Source organism: Myxocyprinus asiaticus, chromosome 21, assembly GCF_019703515.2.
Source record: "Myxocyprinus asiaticus isolate MX2 ecotype Aquarium Trade chromosome 21, UBuf_Myxa_2, whole genome shotgun sequence".
Lineage (NCBI taxonomy): Eukaryota > Metazoa > Chordata > Actinopteri > Cypriniformes > Catostomidae > Myxocyprinus > Myxocyprinus asiaticus.
The window spans coordinates 43,932,236-43,956,575 of NC_059364.1; the positions used below are offsets into that span (position 1 = coordinate 43,932,236).

Below are 24,340 nucleotides of genomic sequence, written 5' to 3' on the forward strand. Positions count from 1 at the left end.
TGAAGATTGTGTTAAGAAAAAAATGAGGGACAACTTGAGGGCTGTAATTAATTTTGTGTATTTTCTTTTTGCTAGCCATGCTGACACAGCACAAAAAAATACATCATCACTGATGTATCTGTAAAATGGCATGACTGTTTTCTTTGAAACAGCACAAAAAAGAAAGAAAAGATGACTGAAACTGGCATATTGCTAGCAATACAGACACATTGTTTGTCTTGTGCTGTGTGAACTTAAAAAAAAAAAATCAAATTTTGGTCGCATTTAAAAACAACAACAACAACAACAACAACAACAACAAATAAACTAATTTAAAGCCCTTTACTCAGAAAATTATTATTTTATCGCCTTTACTATTTTTCACCTGGTTGCCAGATCACATTAGAAAATAAAGATGAAAATAAGTCTCACAACGTAAGGCGAATTTACATCTTTAAAAACACATCTTTTCAAAGAAATAAAAAAAGATGAGATATTTCAGTATATATCGAATCAATGCGTGTGCCAGTCATCTGATATTTATGTCATGTCTGAATATTTGGCAACCCTTCAGTCTCAGTTAGTCAGTTGAAGTGGAAACGCGGAGACGCACGAACACAAAGCAGAGACAGGAAAGAACCCGTCTGAAATAGGATTGTCAAGGTTTGGAAACCCGGGTTATCACAATGTCAACGAATCCGGTATTCACGATTTGGGTGTGTTTCGCGTTCCTGTGTCAAATCGTCTGTGGTTTAGGTGAGTACAATAGTAGAGGTTCATCATGCTAGCGGTGTATATCATATTATCCTTTAGTTTGTGTGTGCGTGCATGTGAACGTGAGATTTGACTCATGGTTTGTAATGTGACGTTTCAAAATAATAATAATAATAATAATAATAATAATAATAGTTCTAATCATTATCGCTGATTAGATGTCTTCATCTTTGTTTTTTGAAATGCGGGCATCACTTCTGTTAACAGATTTCAGTGTTCCCATACACGGTCATAGAAAACTTGGAAATATCGGGGAACTTTTGTAGAGACCAGAAAGTGCTTTAGTCAGCTCTAACATATTTAATCGAGTAGCTCTTTGTGTGCAGTCTCATAAAGTGATTTATAAAAAACGAATGGGAAATGTATGGTCAAAAGTTCAATGATGAAGACAGAAAAGCCTAATAATAATCAGATTTTCACATTTCTTATTTAAAAAACATATTCGTAGAATATTTTTTTCTAAATAGGACAAGAGAACATCAGTTCTGTTGGGGCTTGATTTGTAACATCTCAAATATGTTTCTCCACCCCATTATCCATCTGGACTCAAAAGCCATTTTATTATTTACTGTTGCAACATCAGAAATCAGTTAAAAGAGTTAAACTAGCATGAGAAAAAGGGTTTGCTTTGCCAAAGCAATTATAAGCATTACATACACTAACAGTACCAAAAACATGGTTTTCTTTGAAGTACCTTAGAGCAGTGGTTTTCAACCAGGGGGCCAGGACTCAATATGACTTAAAATGCATTTAAAATAAGAAATATTAAAATAATCCAACTTAATTAAACATACTTTAAGATGTATGCCCACAAATTATAAACAAACTCTTTCTGAAACTTCTAGAATCAAAAATTGTCCATGATTAATTCTTTTAATCAGACAAACGTCAAGTTTCAGGCGAGGGGGCCTTCAAATATTGTCTTGATTAGAACCACTGCCTTAGATAACCATGGTGGTACACACACACTGGCGACCAAAAGTTTGGAATAATGTTCAGATTTTGCTCTTATGGAAAGAAATTGGTACTTTTATTCACCAAAGTGGCATTCAACTGATCACAATGTATAGTCAGGACATTAATAATGTGAAAAATTACTATTACAATTTTTTTTTTTTTTTAAATCAGAACTTCTTAAACTACTTCAAAGAGTTCTCATCAAAAAATCCTCCACATGGAGCAATGACAGCTTTGCAGATCCTTGGCATTCTAGCTGTCAGTTTGTCCAGATACTCAGGGGACATTTCACCCCACACTTCCTGTAGCACTTGCCATAGATGTGGCTGTCTTGTCGGGCACTTCTCAAACACCTTACAGTCTAGCTGATCCCACAAAAGCTCAATGGGGTTAAGATCCATAACACTCTTTTCCAATTATCTGTTGTCCAATGTCTGTGTTTCTTTGCCCACTCTAACCTTTTCTTTTTGTTTTTCGGTTTCAAAAGTGGCTTTTTCTTTGCAATTCTTCCCATAAGGCCTGCACCCCTGAGTCTTCTCTTTACTGTTGTACATGAAACTGGTGTTGAGCGGGTAGAATTCAGTGAAGCTGTCAGCTGAGGACATGTGAGGCGTCTGTTTCTCAAACTAGAGACTCTGATGTACTTATCCTCTTGTTTAGTTGTACATCTGGCCTTCCACATCTCTTTCTGTTCTTGTTAGAGCCAGTTGTCCTTTGTCTTTGAAGACTGTAGTGTAAACCTTTGTATGAAATCTTCAGTTTTTTGGCAATTTCAAGCATTGTATAGCCTTTATTCCTCAAAACAATGATTGACTGATGAGTTTCTAGAGAAAGCTGTTTCTTTTTTGCCATTTTTGATCTAATATTGACCTTAAGACATGCCAGTCTATTGCATACTGTGGCAACACAAAAACAAACACAAAGACAATGTTAAGCTTCATTTAACGATCTAAATAGCTTTCAGCTGTGTTTGATATAATGGCAAGTGATTTTCTAGTACCAAATGATCAATTTAGCATGATTACTCAAGGATAAGGTGTTGGAGTGATGACTTCTGGAAATGGGGCCTGTCTAGATTTGATCAAAAATGACTTTTTTCAAATAATGATGGTGCTGTTTTTTACATCAGTAATGTCCTGACTATACTTTGTGATCAGTTGAATGCCACTTTGCTGAATAAAAGTACCAATATCCTTCCAAAACAGCAAAATCTGAACATTATTCCAAACTTTTGGCCGCCAGTGTAATAGTAAAGTAGTACCTACCAAGTATGTAGTGAGTAAAACTTCCTTTAGCACCTTTTAAAACCTTTTAAAGGTTTTAAAACCATAATAACAAATAATAATGGTTAAAAGTGGGCTGAGACTCGTATACAGTAGACAGGTGCAATGTAAATACGAAGAAGACAGTTTGTTTTCTCTCTTTGTTTCACTGTGTTATTCATTTATTTGTTTGTTTGTGGCTGAAGTTAAAAAGGTGAGGTTCTTGGACTGAAGTGAGTAGCCCTCAAAGAGTAGCCCAAGTCTTTTTATTGGCAGTAGAACATGGGAAAAACATTACCAAATTTTGGTCAAAAAGAATCACTTAAAAGTTTTTTGTTTGTCGTAAATCGCAATTGCAATATTTTTCAAAATATTCGCAATGTGACTTTTTGTCCAAATCGTGCAGCCCTAGAAACAACCTGAAATATTGTGGATTGGACAATAATGCAGATTTTTTTTTTTTTATGTTTGTAAGTTTCATGGTTTTCAAGTTTGATGATGCAGCTTCTGTGGAAGCCACGAGTTAGTGTTATTTCAACTTGAATTTTAAATAAGGAACCAAGGCTGCTGAAAAAGTGGGTTGTCACTGTTGCACTCTATTGTAATTTTGTTTCTTTTTTTATTTCTATGCTGTATGCACAGCCTTTCTTCCTTTTGTAGTCACACTTTTCTCTGTTTGTGTGTATATTCTTTCCTGTTTTTCTTTTGTCTTACTTAAGTCTTACTGTCTGTCTCTATTCTTTGTTTACACTCATGTACCGGTTTTGATTCATTTTGGGCACATGTAGTTCTGTAATGTAATAGAAGGTTTGATTTTATTTTCACACTTGTCTCAGTAAAACCACAGCTATGATTGGAGAAATTGTGTCAATGTGTGATTGATCACACGTGGTTACATATGGAAATCAGTGTGGGTTCAAACCACATGCTTTTTTTTAAAATGCAGTATCTTTGTTGCTTCAGTCTAAAATCATAACAGGATGAGGACAAAACAGCATAAACGTCATATTACCACAGATAAGGGATCTTTTTTTTTTTTGGTAATCAACATGATACCACAAATGCTGTTGATTAATATTTACTTGCATTGAACCCAAAATGTTCCTTTAAGCACAGTGGTGAGAAGCACCCAAAACCCATGGTAAAATCACTGTAACAGTCATGGATTATTGCTTTTATAAAATGGCGGCAACAGCATTTTGATAAAAGAAACCAATGTTTAATTTGTTCAATAAATACTTTATTTACTACATAAATATGGAAGGTCACATATGAGCTGTTATCAACATTTTAAAACACACCTAATCCAATCAGAATTTAGAGTCGGAAGTATCAGCTTTATAATATTTAATAATTATCTTTTAATACAATGGACTTAAGTCTGGTTAGACAACTATTTTTAATTTGAAATGAATGAAAAAAAGGCTGTGAGGATTAGAAATATAGTCCATGTAATAAATTGTAATGACTTCAAGTCTTGGGTCACGTGACCTAAATTTTTTTCCACCAATGTTTTCCTGTTATTATTCTTTTCACTGGAAATCTTCTGGAAAGATATGTTTTCAATGTTTTGTTGGCTCAGTGACGAAGGCCAACATTACAGCCATTTGAATGCTGTTCTTCTATCCATTACAGCCTAGTTTTCTTTTGCGTTAAATTAATTATGGCCTCCTGTCTATCCATACTACTGTACAAAAAGGGCATAAGGAGGGCACTTCAAACTTAATTGCAGTTGAAGTTCACATTATTTAAGAGAGAAATCCATAATTAAAGAAAAAAATGAAAACTTTTAGAACAATGGGGAGTGCTATCACTGGAAGTGTGAGAAAAGAGAACATGCCTGCAAATATCAAGGCACACAAATAAAACAGTTCTTTCAGCCAATAGAAAATGTTTTTAAGGACAAAATAAGATGGGGCAATTGCGCAGTGTTGGCATGTGATCTTTGTAAGTATGTTCTCTTTCATATCCTCACATCAAAACTGAATGTTAGAGTTTTAATAGCAGAAGACTTCCTCTTATGTGCAAAAAAAAACCTTTTTTTGCTCTCCAAATTTCACTTCTCTTTTAATAAGTGTTCATCAACTTACTTTTAGGGTCTGTGTTGTTTTATTAGGTTGATTTTCATTGATAATCTTGTTCTTTTTGCCTGAAAGTTACTTTGCAGAAACTGGGTTATGAGTTTTACTCAACTGTGACATTGATAATTTCTTCCCATTATTTTTTTTCTCTCAATGTCACTTAATTTAGGTTCATATTGTTTAATGCCACAAAAAAATGACAGACTACCCCACTGTACCACTATATATATACCCCACTGGAAAACAGTCAAAACTTGGGGCCTTATTCACTAATAATTGTGTACTTATGTTAAGCACAATAAACATCTTAGGCCTACCCTACACAATGATCAGCCAACATAGTCTCAGTGATGACTCTGATGTAATAATTCGTACGAGATGGTGAAATCACGAGGTATTGTACGACTTGGCTTGTACTAAAAGGTATACATTTTAGACCTACCATTCAACAAAATTCTTTTTAAATTGATACAATACAAACATCAAATTTTAGCTCCCCTCCTATCCAGCACTTTATTTAAAATCATGGTAAGGTTAAGGGTGCCTCATGCCAGCAAAACAGCTCTGACCCGTCGAGTCATGGACTCCACAAGACCTCTGAAGGTGTTCTGTGGTATCTGGCACCAAGACATTAGCAGCAGATCCTTTAAGTCCTGTAAGTTGCGAGGTGGGGCCTCCATGGATCGGACTTGTTAGTCCAGCACATCCCACAGATGCTCAATCGGATTGAGATCTGGGGAATTTGGAGGCCAAGTCAACACCTTGAAGTCTTTGTCATGTTCCTCAAACCATTCCTGAACAATTTTTGCAGTGTGGCAGGGTGCCTTATCCTGCTGAAAGAGGCCACTGCCATTAGGGAATACCGTTGCCTTGAAGGGGTGTACGTGGTCTGCAACAATCTTTAGATAGGTGGTTCATGTCAAAGTAACATCAACAAGAATGACAGGACCCAAGTTTTCCAAGCAGGACATTGCCCAGAGCATCACACTGCTTCCGCCGGCCTGCCTTCTTCCCATAGTGTATCCTGATGCCATCCCTTCCCCAGGTAAACGACGCACACGCACCCAGCCGTCCACATGATCTAAAAGAAAACGTAATTCATCAGACCAGGCCACCTTCTTCCATTGCTCCATGGTCTAGTTCTGACACTCACATGCCCATTGTAGGCACTTTCAGCGGTGGACAGGGGTCAGCATGGGTATGGGTATAGCATGGCTACGTAGCCCCATACGCAGCAAGCTGCGATGCACTGTGCGTTCTGACACCTTTCTATCATGGCCAGCATTAAGTTTTTCAGCAATTTGTGCTGCAGTAGCTCTTCTGTGGGATCGGACCAGACGGGCTAGCATTCGCTCCCCACGCGCATCAGTGAGACTTGGGCGCCCATGACCCTGTCGCCGGTTCACCGGTTCTTCCCTGGACCACTTTTGTTAGGTACTATCCACTGTATATCAGGAACACCCCACAAGACCTGCCATTTTGGAGATGCTCAAAGCCAAAGTCGCTCAGATCCTTACGCTAGCCCATTTTCCTGCTTTCAACACATGAAATTCAAGAACTGACTGTTCACTTGCTGACTAATATATCCCACCCTTTGACAGGTGCCATTGTAACGAAATAATAGATGTTATTCACTTTACCTGTCTGTGGTTTTAATGTTGTGGCTGATCAGTGTATATGTGTGTGTGTGTGTGTATATACTGTATATACACACAGTGCTGTGCAAAAAATTTAGGCAGTTGTAAAAACTTTTGAATAGTGAGGATTTCAAAAATAATGCCTTGAATAATTTATATTTATCAATTACCTTTTTACAAAGTGCAGGAAACATAAAAATCTATGAATATTTGGTATGTCCACCCAATGTTGTAGTCAAGACCACCTAAACCGAGACCAAGTCAAGACCAGAGTGTATCGAGACCGAGACAAGACCAGGATATATATATATGTGTGTGTGTGTTTGTGTGTGTGTGTGTGTGTGTGTGTGTGTGTGTGTGTGTGTGTGTATCAGTGCACCATGAGAAATGTCTTGATAAAATAATCAAAAGGCATTGCGGAGGTGAATTTTCCTTTGTTTTCTATGAGCAAACAAATACAACATTAAGGAGCTGAAATCAACTTTCAACACTACTTTTCAAAGTTTTACCATCCACATAAAACAATAAAAGTTTTGTGCAAGCATCGCATCAGGTTTTCTGGATGACTCTTCCCTTAGAAACCATCATTAAGTACAGAATATATCAAATAATTATTCAGTACTTAAGTATTGCCTTTTCTCTGCCTTTTCTTCAACAATATAGTAGGTTTTTTGTTGTTTTTGAACCAACAACAAGCCTGGTATAAATGTGTGCCATTTGCTAACCACATAGCTAAATCTGGAAAATAGAACAAAGAATGCCAAACATAAGCAAAGCAGCCTATTTAAAATGTAAATTTTTCTTATTAGTGGAGGCGCATTACTCTCTGCTGTCACATCTCTAGCTCTCTCACCCAAGTGAGTGAGCGTTACCGCAGCGTGTAGCATTTATGTGGGAGCTGACAGTAGCTAACGTTGATGTAACATAACATTATATACATTAGCTACATAGCTTTATGTGGCCTGTCTCGTCATTGTTTATCACAAGCAAAAACTTAACTTGGGTACAACAGTTTGTCACTACATTCCCTGTCCCTTCAATCTCTCACAAAGTTAACACTGCATTAGCTACATCCCTCAATATATGTTAACTAAATTAGGTAGCTTGCGCACCTAGCTAGGTGACAAATAGCTGGCAATCAACTGAAACTAGCGCCCTAAAAAACAGTAAATACATAGGTAGCTAATATGTATAGCTAATATTCACTAAATTTCTTTGGGTGAGGGGTGAAGATGAGTTTAGGTACAGATGCTGCGTTCCATTCAAATCGGATGTGGGATATTCCACTTGATATCTCCGACAATAAAGGCATTCCAATACCAGAAGCTCGGAAGATGACGTTAAAGGAAACAAAACTGCAACACTCCCGTTATCTTAGCAGGTGTTTGACTGTCACCAGAGATGTCTCCTAACAACTCAATTCATAAACAATCTGCAACGCTAGCATTTGTGCTACAGGTGTACGATTATCAAAAGAGAGTAAAATATACCATGTTTTGAACACCTGCTTCTCTGCTAACATTTGTTAAACAAGCTTTAATCTCATGTAATGTAGGAACATTGACTCATTTATCGATATTATTTAATAAAAGTTAATGTTTATCACTTATTTTGTACGTCTTCCTGGGTGCCGACAAGATTGTGTGATGTCACGCACCTGTATCTTGGCGAAATCGGCGAGTTTAAAATTTCCACACGACTTTCCAAGTTGTAATTACGACTTCATGTGGTGTTCCATTGCACTTTTCCCAGTAGGAAGTTGGAAAATCTGACTTTCCGAGTTGAATGGAATGCAGCAAGAGGCAGATTGCTAACGTTAGCTAGCTAGCTTTGCTAGCATCACTTACACTTGGCATACCTTTCTTTATGCTTTGTTAAGTGTCGATAAAAGTTTGACATGGTCCCAGTCATCTCAGTAAGCAGTACACTGCAAAATGTACATGTTTTCTTTTGAGCGCTTTTTTGCAGATGAACTCTTTGTGGTTTAGGTCAGTGTTTCCCAACATTTTTCCTGCCACGGCACACTTTTTACAATTAAAAAATCCCATGGCACCCCACTATCCCACATAACCATCGTCGATAGTTTTCCTTTTCAAGAACTTGTCCATGTTTTCTGTCTGTCTTAGTAGCGTGAACCCGTAATGTTTGAAATATGGCTATGCAAAAAACGCAAGTTTACAAGAGCATTAATTGGATAATGAAAAACCAACAAATTTGTGTCTTTTCCAATTTGTAGATTTGTTCTTGCAAATTAATTCCTGCAACAGCACAGCAAATAAATGTTTTATTTATTTACTGTGTTTTCTGGAAAGAAAGTCACACCTGACTATAAGTCACACCGGGTCAAAATTGCATTGTTGATAGAGAGAAAAACAAACACACAAGTCGGACTGACAGAGGTTGGATCCAGCAGGCACTAGGACCCGAGAGCAGCCGCCCGGCCTCCGTTAAACGGTTCAGATGTCAAACATGCTCCGTGATGATTACAGTACCTCAGAATCTACACATCGAATCGCGGTGTTTTTGAGCTTGTTTAAAACAGGAGAATTTGCTTTTAGTAATTGTGTGTAACAGTTTCTCATATTCGGTTTATGTTTTATGAGAGAAATGTGACAAATAAGCCACATCTGTTCATAAAATCTGTTATTCTATGCTGTGCACAAATAAACAGCTTTTAGTCTTTGAGTAAAACAATACACCTGTTGTATTCTATTCATTCATTCGGTTCACTGACTGAATGTTTTTATTACAAGAGTGATGATCATTTTGTGGGCATGTGAGGAGTTGCGTTTAATAGCGAACTAGAGTTTGTTAGAACAATAATGTTATGATGGGCAAAATATTTAAACTGGTTGCATAAAATACTTTGTAATTGAATATATACTGAATTGGCAACTTTAAAACTCTTCAACTATCTCTATGCCTTCACTAAAATACTGGAAAAAAACTGTATTTATATATTTTGAGGAATTTGATCATTTTCCATGGCACACCTGACAATCTTTTCCGGCACACTAGTGGGCACAGTGGTTGGGAAACACTGGTTTAGGTAGCCAAATTGTATTGCAGAACATTTGGCTGACATCTCTCAGATAGCCACAGTTTCCTCTCCTGTCTCACGCATTCATTTCTTGGAGTGCGTGTGAAGGGGGGTGGGGAGGGGTGACAGCCTTTAACAGTAACAAAAATGTCTAATTAGAAATGAGTCATGTTATTGCTTGCATTTGAAGCAGGAAGTTTTACATCCAATCAAAGTAATGATGTTAACAAATAAATCAGATGATGCACAGGCAATATAGTGATATCCCCACAGTTGTGGTCTTGACCAGTCTTGAAATAAAATCCCAAGTCCTCTTTGTCTGAGACCGAGACAAGATTGAGTAAAAAAAGACCTTCAAAAAGTGGTCTCAAGACCAAAACCGATCTTGAGTACAACAACACTGTGTCCACCCTATGCCTTTAGAACAACCTTTTTCAAGGTTGTTGGTGATATGTTGTTCCAAGCATCATGGAGAACTTGCCACAGTTCTATGATATAAAATAACTAAAGTTAACACATGATTAATTTAAAATGTTTAATGCGTTAATTTTTCTTAATCACGATTAACGCTTTTATCAATTTTCACATTAAATTCTAACATTTTATTCAGCTCCATGTACGTTCTAAACACTGGTTGGAATAGGCCAGAATCTTTGCGATGTGTTCGGGGTCATTACACTGACACATATACACACCACAAACACACACAACAGTGATTCCTGTCAGTGATCAAGTGATGGAGAAAGGACCTCTTAACCCTAATTTTTGGTACAAAACACACCCAGATGAGACTTGTGATAAGACGCATTCACATGACTTGCTGGAATGAAGCATCAGCAAATCCCCGGCGTCACGTTCCAGAATATTCGTATGAAGTATCGTTATGTGGACAGTGCTAGTGCTAAAAGCAAAACAAGACGTAAGTGCTTTTCATGTGGAGTTCAAAGCAGTGTTTTAGGGTTCCCCCTTCTCAATCATCTCAATTTTAACCCCTGGGTTTGAGACATTTAATGCCCATTGCTATGAAAACACAAACTATGGAAACTAGATATTTCAATTTGGTTAACCTCCCTAGGCTTTGGGAAACAATTAATGTTGCTTGAATTGGTGCTATTTTAATGCATTTCTATCTTAATACTGTGGAATAAATTTTGTGGAAAATGTTAATAAAACATTATTGTTACATGTTGTTTTATTTTATTTAAAAAAAAATTAAGATATATGCATTTTGACAGGAAAAGTATATGTAGAGTCAAATCTTATCACTTTCCAAATCTGTGATTAATTGCAATTAACCATGAAAAATCATGCAATAATCGTGAATAAATATTTTAATCAACTGAAAGCACAAAAAATAATCGTCTTAAAACAAATGTATTTGTGAAACATCTAATGTGCCTAAGACTTTTGCACATACAGTATTAGACAACAAATATACAATTAGATTAAAAATTAAAACAAGGTCAATACATAAATACAAAATAATATTGAATATGTATGGCCCACTTGGCTCTACTTCCAACCCACCACAAGTCTGATGCCTCAAAATGTATATCAATTCTTTGTATTGAGCAAGACCTGTGTAACATTTGAAGGATGTGACGAGAGCAGGATCTAAGTGCAGCAACTTTAATGATGAATAAATAAAACAAAATACAAGACTGGATGAACGCGGAACAGGGTAAAACCAGGAAACAAAACATAAACAAACAGGCTAGAACTCAGCGCAAGAACTGGATAAACACACATGACAACTGACAAAGGTTAAACAGACAATAGGGCAATATATATACATGGATAAACGAGGTAAATGAAACACAGGTGAGAATCAATAGGGAACAGCTGGAAGTAATCAGAGCAGGGGATTATGGGAAGTGTAGTCCAGGGGGAACAGATGACAGAGGCAAAACACAAGGCAGACAACAGTGAATCATAACAACCTGCATATCCGCTGTAGATTTTAACACGCACTAGAAACCACTTCCTTTGTTCAAAATGACCCCAATATCATATGATAGGCTGTTATGTCAGTTGGCATTTCACCATTGGTAAAAAAAAAAAATACATGTCTCTAAGGCCTATTTTTGTATACTTAAAAACTGGCTTCTTTGAACATACAGCACTCCGACTCATTTATTTATTTCTCATGTATTTTTAATGAATTTCTTTTTGTATTCATATGTAGCTATAATTTATATTTGTCTTCAAACACATAAATTCAGTTTAGTCGTGTATAAGTCAAAATCATTATAAAATATATTTCATATATGAAAGAAATCATACATTAATTCTTGTTTGAAATGACCAACTATTTCAGTACTTGTTAAGCAACATTGGAAAAAATGTACTGAAATAAATTCAATTAAACTTTGTAAAATTATGAGGTTACTAGATTACTGAATCTAACCAGCATTATTATTTTTTCTTGACAGTTCCCTCTCCAACAAACGTCAGTCTTGATTGTCACAACTTTGTTAATATACTCTACTGGAACTACAGTAAACCAACTGAACAACTGAAATTCATTGTAATGGTCAAACCCTATGTAAGGTAAGCACTTTTATCACGTTAACAAATAATCACATATTCTGAAATTGAACAAGTCATTTTTGTTTGGATAGTGCTTTTATATCTTAGATCCACATAAGCTCTTTTACCTTAAAGCTAGCTTACAGTTTAGATTTCATGTTGAATCATGATTTGCTTTTTTAAGTTCTTGAATGAGTCCTAATGAAAGTGCATAGTGACCATGGCCGTTCCTAGTCCCTATCACCTTTTACTGAATGGAAAAGATTAGCTTGGACATTCCTTTAATAACTGTGCCTTTACTACCCCACCTGGAGTCGTGAGTTCGAATCCAGGGTGTGCTGAGTGAGCCAGGTCTCCTAAGCAACCAAATTGGCCCGGCTGCTAGGGAGGGCAGAGTCACATGGGGTAACCTCCTCGTGGTCGTGGTTAGGGTTTCTCGCTCTCAATGGGGCGCGTGGTGAGTTGTGCGTGGATTGCGGAGAGTAGCATGAGCCTCCACTTGCTGTGAGTCTCTGCAGTGTCATGCACAATGAGCCACGTGATAAAATGCACGGATTGACGGTCTCAGAAGCAGAGGCAACTGAGACTTGTCCTCCGCCACCCGGATTGAGGTGAGTAACCGCGCCATCACGAGGGCCTAGTAAGTAGTGGGAATAGGGCATGCCATATTTGGGAGAAAATAAAAAATAAAACAATAACTGTGCCTTTAATAAATAGACAATCTTCCTCTCTCATTTATCTCTAGCAATTCCCAAACAGTGGAGACTTCTCAGATGCACCTGAATATCAGCAAGTATACCAGTGACCCTGCTGATAATTATGTAGTGACTGTGACAGCACATGATGGAAAAGAGAAATCAGAATGTGTCTCCATTCAATTTACCTACAGCAGTGACTTTTATAATGATAACACACATAAATGTAAGTTGACTGAGTAGTTAATCATATAGTTTTATACTGAATTACAGTGCATGCATGCCATGCTTTTAGCAGATACATAAAGCAAACAGAGCCTGAATCACAGGCTTCCAAAGACAGGATAAAAAATGTGTTCATCATAGATTGTAAAAATATACATTTATGAATTATTGGAATAATTGTTTGATCATTTTGGCCATTTAAATTCTGACTTACAAGACTGATATCATATTAATATTGCAATATTGTATTCCATTTGGTCTTTTTTTCTTACCTCTATTTGCATACTGGTTTATGATTGGTCTTATGATTGTTTTCTTATAAATTTGGCTTTTATATATATATATATGCATTATTTTCTTGTGCTTTCTTGCAGGCTCTGTGCACTTTCCAGATGTAAATATGTCTGTTCATAAAGATATGATTGAAGTGTTCTTTCTGCACCCTTATAACATTTATAAACGGGACATTCTGAAGGAAGTATTTTTGTACACAGTCACACATGATCAGGTTAGTAAAACTAAATTGAACTTGAAGTATTGATATTTCAAATACTGATATTGTATTGAGAGGATCAATCCTTTCATGAAATTGATTCTAAGTGTTTTGATTGTAATATTTATCTAGCATAAAAGTGAATACATAGTTATGTAGAATAGGAACTGTTTCTCTTTCCACCCATCTGAACATGAGTAGAAATACTATAAAGTTTTGGATAAAAATCCTTCCTCCTTCCTCAGCGAGACAGTAAATATGAATGTTTTGATGACAAAGAGCTGTGCACTGCAGTAATCCACCTTAACCAAAGATTTGATGGCCAGTGCATTGAAGTGCTGTTTGAAGGGATGATTGCTGCTATACCTACTAGTACCTACAGAAACGTTTGTGTCTCTGTGCAAAAGCCTGTTGAGACTGGTAAGACCATCACCCTTTCACACTTTATGTGCTGTCAGAGGACTGTCTCATTCTGCCCAGCCACCTTGTGCAAACTTCATGAGCCCATTTGATCCTTTTGATATAGTTTTGTTTATTTGTGTGAATGCAATGCAGCTGTCTTGCAATGGTTAGTCGTTGCTGTTAATAGTTCAAATGATCATCCTGTTAACATAAGGCCCTTTCTCACTGCAGGGACTAAAGCACGTTTTAGGTACTTTTTCCTGGGGCTAATACTTTTCGAAGTTTTCGCACCTCGTAGCCGTTTTAAGGGACATTTTTAGCTCCTACTCTGGGATGGGTACTTTTGGGGGTGTAGAGGGACTGTGGGAGGTGCTGCAGCCTGTGATTGGTGAAAAACCTATGATGCAGAAAGCAATGAGGAACAAGAGGAGTCTGCTGCCGCCATTTGTAAACAAACTTGTAGCTGCTAACCTGCTAATTTTACAATTCCCTTAATAGAAATAACATGAACCAGCAAAGAATCCAAAGAGAATCACCCATTTCAACCGAATCAAAAGTTTGATTTTGAGGTCATTTGAGCTAACATTTAAATATTTTTTTACATTTTGTAAATTTATGCAGCTAATGAAAATCCTTGATCATTTATTTTGAGCCAAAATAACTATGACCCCCTGGGGGCCTTTTACCCCAAGTGTGAGGTAAAATGCCCCCTCACCACCTTTAAAAAAAAAAGGCTGTATATATATATACAGCTCTGGAATAATTAGACCACTCCAAATGTTTCTTGAATCAGCATCCCTACATTTATGGCAGACATTCCATTCCAGTGTCTGTTGAATTCCTGCTTGAATTTTTGCACCAGGAGTGGCATAAATTCACCCAACAGCAATGTAAAAGACTGGTGGAAAGCGTGCAAAGACACATGAAATCTGTGAATGAAAATCAGGGTTATTCCACCAAATACTGATTTCTGAAATCTTCCTAAGACATTAGTATTGTGTTGTTTAAAAATGAATATGAACTTGTTTTCTTTGCATTATTCGAGGTCTGAAAACAATGCATCTTTTTTGTTATTTTGACCATTTGTCATTTTCTGCAAATAAATGCTCTAAATGACAATATTTTTATTTGGAATTTAGGAGAAATTTTGTCAGTAATTTATAGAATAAAACAAAAATGTTCATTTTACTCAAACACATAAACACATAGTAAATCCAGAGAAACTGATCATTTTGCAGTGGTCTCTTAATTTTTTCTAGAGCTGTATATATATATATATATATATATATATATATATATATATACACACACACACACACACACACACACACTACCGGTCAAAAGTTTTGAAACACTTGACTGAAATGTTTCTCATGATCTTAAAAATCTTTTGATCTGAAGACGTATGCTTAAATGTTTGAAATTAGTTTTGTAGACAAAAATATAATTGTGCCAACATATTCATTTATTTCATTATAAATCTAAAATGTTATTAAAAAAAAAGTTTTTGAAATTGATGACTTGGACCAAATAATAAAGAAAAGCAGCCAATAAGTGCCCAACATAGATGGGAACTCCTTCAGTACTGTTTAAAAAGCATCCCAGGGTGATACCTCAAGAAGTTGGTTGAGAAAATGTCAAGAGTACATGTCTGCAAATTCTAGGCAAAGGGTGACTACTTTGAAGATGCTAAAATATAACACAGTTTTGATTTCTTTTGGATTTTGTTTAGTCACAGCATAATTCCCATAGTTCCATTTATGTTATTCCATAGTTTTAATGACTTTACTGTTATTCTAAAATGTGAAAACAATTATAATAAAGAATGAGTAAGTGTTTCAAAACTACTGACCGGTAGTGTATATATACAGTGGTGTGAAAAAGTGTTTGCCCCCTTTCTGATTTCTTATTTTTTTGCATGTTTGTCACACTTAAAAGTTTCAGATCATCAAACAAGTTTAAATATTAGTCAAAGATAACACAAGTAAACACAAAATGCAGTTTTTAAATGAAGGTTGTTATTATTAAGGGAAAACAAAATCCAAACCTACATGGCCCTGTGTGAAAAAGTGTTTGCCCCACCTGTTAAAACGTAACTTAACTGTGGTTTATCACACCTGAGTTCAATTTCTCTAGCCACACCCAGGCCTGATTACTGCCACACCTGTTCTCAATCAAGAAATCACTTAAATAGGACCTGCCTGACAAAGAGAAGTAGACCAAAAGATCTTCAAAAGCTAGACATCATGCCGAGATCCAAAGAAATTCAGGAACAAACGAGAAAGAAAGTAATTGAGATCTATCAGTCTGGAAAAGGTTATAAAGCCATTTCTAAAGCTTTGGGACTCCAGAGAACCACAGTGAGAGCCATTATCCACAAATGGTGAAAACATGGAACAGTGGTGAACCTTCCCAGGAGTGGCCGGCCGACCAAAATTACCCCAAGAGCACAGCGACGACTCATCCAAGAGGTCACAAAAGACCCCACAACAACATCCAAAGAACTGCAGGCCTCACTTGCCTCAGTTAAGGTCAGTGTTCATGACTCCACCATAAGAAAGAGACTGGGCAAAAATCGCCTGCATGGCAGAGTTCCAAGACGAAAACCACTGCTGAGCAAAAAGAACATTAAGGCTCGTCTCATTTTTGCCAGAAAACATCTTGATGATCCCCAAGACTTTTGGGAAAATACTCTGTGGACTGACGAGACAAAAGTTGAACTTTTTGGAAGGTGTGTGTCCCATTACATCTGGCGTAAAAGTAACACCGCATTTCAGAAAAAGAACATCATACCAACAGTAAAATATGGTGGTGGTAGTGTGATGGTCTGGGGCTGTTTTGCTGCTTCAGGACCTGGAAGACTTGCTGTGATAAATGGAACCATGAATTCTGCTGTCTACCAAAAAATCGTGAAGGAGAATGTCCGGCCATCTGTTCGTGACCTCAAGCTGAAGCGAACTTGGGTTCTGCAGCAGGACAATGATCCAAAACACACCAGCAAGTCCACTTCTGAATGGCTGAAGAAAAACAAAATGAAGACTTTGGAGTGGCCTAGTCAAAGTCCTGACCTGAATCCTATTGAGATGCTGTGGCATGACCTTAAAAAGGCAGTTCATGCTCGAAAACCCTCCAATGTGGCTGAATTACAACAATTCTGCAAAGATGAGTGGGCCAAAATTCCTCCACAGCGCTGTAAAAGACTCGTTGCAAGTTATCGCAAACGCTTGATTGCAGTTGTTGCTGCTAAGGGTGGCCCAACCAGTTATTAGGTTTAGGGGGCAATCACTTTTTCACACAGGCCCATGTAGGTTTGGATTTTGTTTTCCCTTAATAATAACAACAACCTTCATTTAAAAACTGCATTTTGTGTTTACTTGTGCTATATTTGACTAATATTTAAACTTGTTTGATGATCTGAAACATTTAAGTGTGACAAACATGCAAAAAAATCAAACACTTTTTCACACCACTGTATATATATATATATATATACACACCGATCAGCCACAACATTAAAACCACCTGCCTAATATTGTGTAGGTCCCCCTCGTGCCACCAAAACAGAATAGCATTCTGAGATGCTATTCTTCTCACCACAATTATACAGAGTGCTTATCTGAGTTACCGTAGACTTTGTCAGTTTGAACCAGTCTGGCCATTCTCTGTTGACCTCTCTCATCAACAAGGCGTTTCCATCCACAGAACTGCCACTCACTGCATGTTTTTTGTTTTTGGCACCATTCTGAGTAAATTCTAGAGACTGTTGTGAGTAAAATTCCAGGAGATCAGCAGTTACAGAAATACTCAAACCAGCCCGTCTGGCACCAACAATCATCCATTCGATTATCTAATCAGCCAATTGTGTGGCATCAATGCAGTGCATAAAATCATACAGATAAGGGTCAGGAGCTTCAGTTAATGTTCACATCACCCATCAGAATGGGAAAAACTTTGATCTCACTGATTTTGGAGTTTTGGCATGATTGTTGGTGCCAGATGGGCTGGTTTGAGGATTCACACATGTTCCCCTAATAAAGCTCACACTCTGTGTATGTTAACTTTGACATTATGACAGTACCACACTAGATTGCTTTACTGAGATATGTTTTTGACAGGCTACATCCCGGCTGTAGTAGGAGTTGTTGTTGTGTTGCTCTTCATTGCTGTGGGTTTTGTGTGGATACTCTGCAAGAAGTGGTCCAGAATTCCCCAAATTCCCAAATTTTTGGTATGTCCTTTAAATTTCAGTTTTTTATATCTTAAGGCTTTTATGTAGAACTTCGGGTTGTCACAAGAGACTTTCGAAAACACTCATATTTTAACCACATATTTTGGAAACCAATGACGTTAAGAAACTGAAATGGAGGTTTCAATGGATTAGTGTGGATGTGGCCTAAGTAAACAATGTTTCAAGTTCTGAAGTTATTATTCAAGAGAAATACAATACAGTCAGTAATAAAAATAAAAAACAAAGAAACCAATTAAAAGCAATAGAACAAATGAAAATAATAGAACAAATTTCAAAGAGTGCTTGAAGTTTTTTTTTTAGGTAGGCCTAACCGACGTATCAAGTATTCAAGTAAACATTCCGAAATTTAAAAAGAAAAAAATGAAACAAAACTACTTAATGATATAGTCTACACACACATTGTATAATACATTCATACTTTTTACATTCAGGACACAAGTGAAGATTTTTAGAAGAATATTTCAGCTCTGTTGGTCCATACAATGCAATTGAATGGTGGCCAGAAATCTGAAGGTCCAAAAAGCACATAAAGTCAGCATAAAAGTAATCCATAAAATCCAAAGACTCCAGTGGTTAAATCCACATCTTCAGAAGTGATATGATAGCTGTGGGTGTGAAACAGATCAATATTTAAATCCTTTTTCACTATAAATCTCCACTTTCACTTTCATACCTGAAAGTCACATGTGGCACCTGTTTAGTTTCAGTTTCACATCTGAAAGTGAAAGTGGAGATTCAATATCGATCTGTTTCTCACTCATTGTGTGGGCCTACAGAGCTGAAATATTCTTCTAAAAATCTTCGTTTGTGTTCAGCAGAAGACAGAAAGTCATACACATCTGGGATGGCATGAGGGTGAGTAAATGATGAGAGAATTTTCATTTTTGGGTGAACTATCCCTTTAACTTTAGTTAACAACATTAGTTAACATGAACTAAAAATGAACAATAGTTTTACAGCATTTATTAATCTTGGTTAATGTTAATTTCAACATATAGTAATACATTGTTAAAATCAAATGTTGTATATGTAAACATTAGTTAATACATTATGAACTTAACAATGAACAATTGTTTATTAACTATCATTAACAAAGATTTATCAGTATTGTAAAAAAAAAACAAGATATATTTATTGTTCATTGTTTGTTCACTATCCCTAATGCATTAACTAATGTTAACAAATGGAACCTTATTGTAAAGTGGAATCCTCATATTTAATCTCAAATATGCTCTACACTGACACTTCTGTCGAATTGGGTAACAAGTACACTACCTTTTGAAAAAACATAATTGGGGCAAAATTGGTTGATGTAGTGGAAATGACTGCAGGACAGTCGTAATTATTGAAAATTTATAGAAATAATTTTCACACAATCAGTACTGAAATGGGTTATGTTTATTTCACACTTTGTTTAGATTATCATCGTTTTAAACAAGCAATTTTTATTTTTTATAATGGATTTTCATAGTTTGATATTGAAAGTCTGAGACGAGGCTAAAACAGTGAAATATATACATAAAAGGCATTTGAGTAGTGCCAAAAGTAAATGATGAAAGCATGGCAAAAAAGTTTCCTATTTAGGTTCCACATAACAAAAAGTCAAAAAGGTTAATCAACCCCTAGGACATGAAAGTGTGTATCTGCATTACCACGAGCACTCTCTAGCACATGCGCACGTAAAAAGAAGTCTATACTCTGTACTACCAGTACCGCAGAAAGACTCCGATTGTTAAATCTTTTTAATTTTTGTATTGACTTGGCACTAAAGTACTGTTTTTTTGTTTTTTGTTTTTTTACAGTCCTTGTAGCAGAATTTTCTATTTGTGACAAGTCTGTTTATAGTGCCTTACTTTTTGCAGTACCAAGACTAACCATTTATTTCTTTCCATATGCAGCAGCGGAGTCTCATGACTACAAAACAATCACCTAGTGCCGTTCAACAACCTGAGCAGCTCAACCTCTCTAAAATGACGTCTGCGGCTCACACACCCCTACTAATGACAGATGAAAGCCCCACCATTTCTCCAGTTGAGAAAGACAGCAGCACAGTCATTATCCCTACTGACACACAAGAGGAAGTGGACCACGACAAATCTGGCCTTTCTGAAGTGGATGTGAATTTTGAGGAGTCTGAAGGCTTCGGCAATTCATCTGGTTATGACAGTCACAAATTCCTGTTGGAGATGAGTCCCGGCGACTTAACGCATGCATACGGTCCACGACCATCTGTAATTTAGTGTATGAAAATGAAAAGTCTTGCCATGTCTTGGATCAGTTTCACACATACTGCGTCTGCAGGACATGAGCAGTGCTGCTGCGTGACCCCAATGGCAGATGCACATTTAGCTTTCACATTGACAGAGTTTCTACTGCATGTCAATATAAAAAGAAGGGACAAGGAGTTTTTCCTTTGATAATGGCCATAAATGATAAAATGGTTATCGAGAGTGAACAATTGAGAATTATTACGCACTTGATTATCATTAAAATGTAATTTACATGAGAAAGGCGACCAAATTTAAATCCATATGTTAATTAACTTACGTAGAATAAACCTCAAAAACCTCAAGTTGCCTAATATAACCCATTTAAAGGAATATTCCGGTTTAAAACAAGTTGAGCTCAGTAAACAGCAGTAGCTAAGCTAAACCTGAGCCAAGTAGAAATACTTTTTGTTGTTATCATCATTATGCCACAAATGCTGTTGATTGAACTTAGCTTGTCTTGAACCCCTTAAACTCGATGGACCTGCCGGCTGGTCCACAAGGGGGCGCTATATTGCAAAGTAAGTTTACGCTTAAAACATTAAAGTCCCCGGTTACACAAGTCAGGCATATGTGGTAACATTTGAAAGCTTAGAATATGAGCTTTTCATAGAACACCATCAATTTGGCATTTATGTAACATAAAATAACAAAATAAGGCCTGAAACATCTGTGTCACAAATAAGCACCATTTTGAGGTCATGTGGTAGAAATATTCATATGAATATAAAAGTCTTTCACATAGTACATATATAGACAAGCCATACATCAAATGAATGCTCTCATTCTAAGGAATGTGACTGTACAGTTTAGTAGTTCAGCCATTTTTTATTTTTCTGTGAGCTTACATGAATAATCCAATGTTATATCTTAGATGTCCAGAAAATAAATATGCAGTCCAGCTGGAAAAGCATGCTAACAAATAATTTGAAAAATACGTTATCTTATATGTTCTATTGATGTTAAAATGTTAAACATCATCGCAAAGGGTAGGATCTCAGCTTTCTAATGACACCTAGATTGAGCTTCTAGTCCACTCAGAGCCCGAGATATTCTGTGAAACTATGGGGGCGGAGCAAGAAATGAAAATTAGACTGAATGTTTATAGACGAGCATGTCTGTGAGGGCTAAAATGCATTAGAGCGCCACTTATATTTCAGATCAGCATGTTGTAATGGAAGGTGTCCGCCGTGAATGCTGTAATCTGTTAATATGAGCGGCAAAATTAATATGTGCCCCTCGCAAGCCACAGATGCAGTATGTGTAAGCAGACCTTATAGGATTTTCAATATAATAGCCTGTTTACATAGTCATTTCATGCAGTCATTACTTGGTCCTATTATGATTTCACACAAGTATTCACACAACCTAACACAAAACATGCTTTGCTGTCAGCAGTGCTTAATTTGTAAATTATGAAGTCCTGTAAGTAACAGCACTGCTTCAAATTTACTAGGTTTCAGCACGGAGCACTTATTTGTCCTTATTTTATAGAGTAGACAGTGGCTTTCTAGAGCTATTAGATTGCCAATCTATCTCTCACGCATCTGATTATATACTGTCACTTACTCCGAGAAAGATCTGCATCGAAGGAGAGGAGAACCGGAGGATTCCCACACAACCTGTCAAGAAAGTGTCCTGGTCATTTTAACCCAAAATCAATATATAATACAAATATATATATATATATATATATATATATTATTCAATATTTTACATAAAAAAAATTAAGCCTACGGTACATTTAGAACCATTACGCTTTTTTTAGCCTGGTGTCATGAATATAATGGGGTCGTGACAATGTTTTTGCAAAATGAAATTATGTGCTCCGTTACACGTTTCGCTGCAGTTTCCTATTGTCCAGTGGGGGGCGCAAAAGCGAGTACTTTTTTTTTTTTTTAAATCAGCGAAAAAGGGAGCACTACTATGATGTCTAAATACTTTACAATTTAAGTAATATTTAAATAATCCTTTTTTAAACATTGTGTTAATGAGAATATCATAAATGACCATCTTTTTTGCATTGCAGTAGTGAGAATTAGGCGGTAAATATGCATAACAGTCATGAAAATAATGTCACAATGTAAAAAAAAAAAAAAAAAACCTGAAAGGCCCTAAAAATAGGCTTCATTTTAACATATAAATTCTTGATTGTGTTGAGTAAAATAGGACCAGGATATTTTTTTCACAGGTTTTGTGAGAATCACAGAAATGTTATACTTTTTACTAGGTATATTAAAGTTCCTGGCTGTTACATGTTCAGGTTCTGCTGTCATAATATCACATTGTTCTGTCTGCAAAAAAGTTATAACAATACATACAACTAAAAGTTATTCTTTAATTGAAAGTTACTCTGTGGTTAAAAATGTAACAAAAAAATGTTTAGTGTTATTACAAATCATTGGTTGTATATATGGCACATACAGCATTGCACTGATTGCCTTATGAGCAAATATTTCGAATACATATGTTGTCCTTTTATATATATATATATATATATATATATATATATATGGCAAGATGCAAGTGACATCTGGTTTGACATTAATGACTTTAACTTGCACTTTTATGCATAACCCTTAAATTAATTCTAAGCTTATTCGTCATATGTTTCAGCTTCTTTTTTTTCTTCTTTGTTTTTTTTTTTTTGGTTTTGCTTGAAATAAAGCAAATTTGCACTTAATAGTGGTGGATTTTGTATGTTTATGTATACATTTCCACAGCCATTTAAAAGACAGGAGAAAAAGGAAAGAGTGTTCCTGGACTGGTGCATCCCTGGTACTGCATGCATTGAGAATATAAGTGTATTTACACTGCAGTGTTAAGGCAGCTCTGAAAAGAAGACTCCCTCAAATCTGAAGTTTGTTCAGGGTCCCAGAAAGACTGTGCACTTAACGTTTTATTCTAAAACTTTCACTCAACGCTTAACTAACCTTTGGAGGTGAACTGATGGCTTGCTCCACTCAGCTAGTGGTAGCATTATTGATTTACTTTTAAACATACCTCAACATATTAGGTAAGTATTGTCTTTATTTACATTTGACATCTTTAAAGGTGTTTTTTTTTTTTCTCCCCACAGCTGAAAAAGCATAATTTGTTTACAATTGCATTCAGTGTTTTGTATATGAATACATGTTTGAAATACCCTATACAAAATCTCTGCTAACTGTTAATGATTTCAGTATAGCAGAAAGTTATTTTGAGCTTTCACAAATAAAACATTAATAGACAACAGTTGTATGCAATTGGAGACAAAATAAAAATAAGAACCAATCTCGTTTGATGTTCATTCCTCATATTGCACTGTTCTAGCTGTACTGACATGCAGTTATGAAACCATTCTTTCTTTATAGAGCTTCCTGGAAATTTCTGAGAATGTGATAAGTGGGTCTTTTTTTCTGAAATACCTACTTCAAAATCTCAACAAAGGCATATTTAAAACTGAAATCTTATGAATACTCAACAGATAAATAGCTATGAATAATTAGTATTTGGTGTATTTAAAGGTGCATTCAGTACTGTTTTCCTCTTTAAAAAAGTTTAACTCCTAAAGATATGAATTTTAATTTCGCCATCAGACCCGTCCGGTGTGCAACACCCTTAAATTTACCCTGCCGTTCACACCATGTCCAGAAATATAACAGGCAGCCCTGTTTATATCTGAAAAAATCCTGATATGTATTGATGATCAGTGTGAAAATCTTCCGATTATCGATGTGTGAAAAAGGCATTGATCCCAAGCTCAGTAAC

General features: G+C 36.2%; 1 protein-coding gene across 1 annotated transcript; it reads left to right on the top strand.

Moving 5' to 3' along the window:
• The first annotated feature begins 570 nt into the window (after positions 1 to 570).
• LOC127411747 (interferon gamma receptor 1-like) lies at positions 571 to 23,863 on the top strand. Its single transcript, XM_051647480.1, has 7 exons — positions 571 to 735; positions 12,163 to 12,280; positions 13,005 to 13,180; positions 13,554 to 13,687; positions 13,918 to 14,092; positions 18,190 to 18,302; positions 20,222 to 23,863. The coding sequence occupies exons 1-7, from the start codon at positions 666 to 668 to the stop codon at positions 20,561 to 20,563; spliced, it is 1,128 nt and encodes a 375-aa protein (XP_051503440.1). The 5' UTR covers positions 571 to 665; the 3' UTR covers positions 20,564 to 23,863.
• The last annotated feature ends 477 nt before the right edge of the window (positions 23,864 to 24,340 follow it).

Excerpts from the sequence above, each read along its gene's own strand:
- LOC127411747 (XM_051647480.1), top strand. The coding sequence starts at position 666 with ATGTCAACGAATCCGGTATTCACGATTTGGGTGTGTTTCGCGTTCCTG. Across the intron at positions 14,093-18,189 it reads GCAAAAGCCTGTTGAGACTG|GCTACATCCCGGCTGTAGTA; the intron begins GTAAGACCATCA and ends TGTTTTTGACAG. Across the intron at positions 18,303-20,221 it reads CCCAAATTCCCAAATTTTTG|CAGCGGAGTCTCATGACTAC; the intron begins GTATGTCCTTTA and ends TTCCATATGCAG.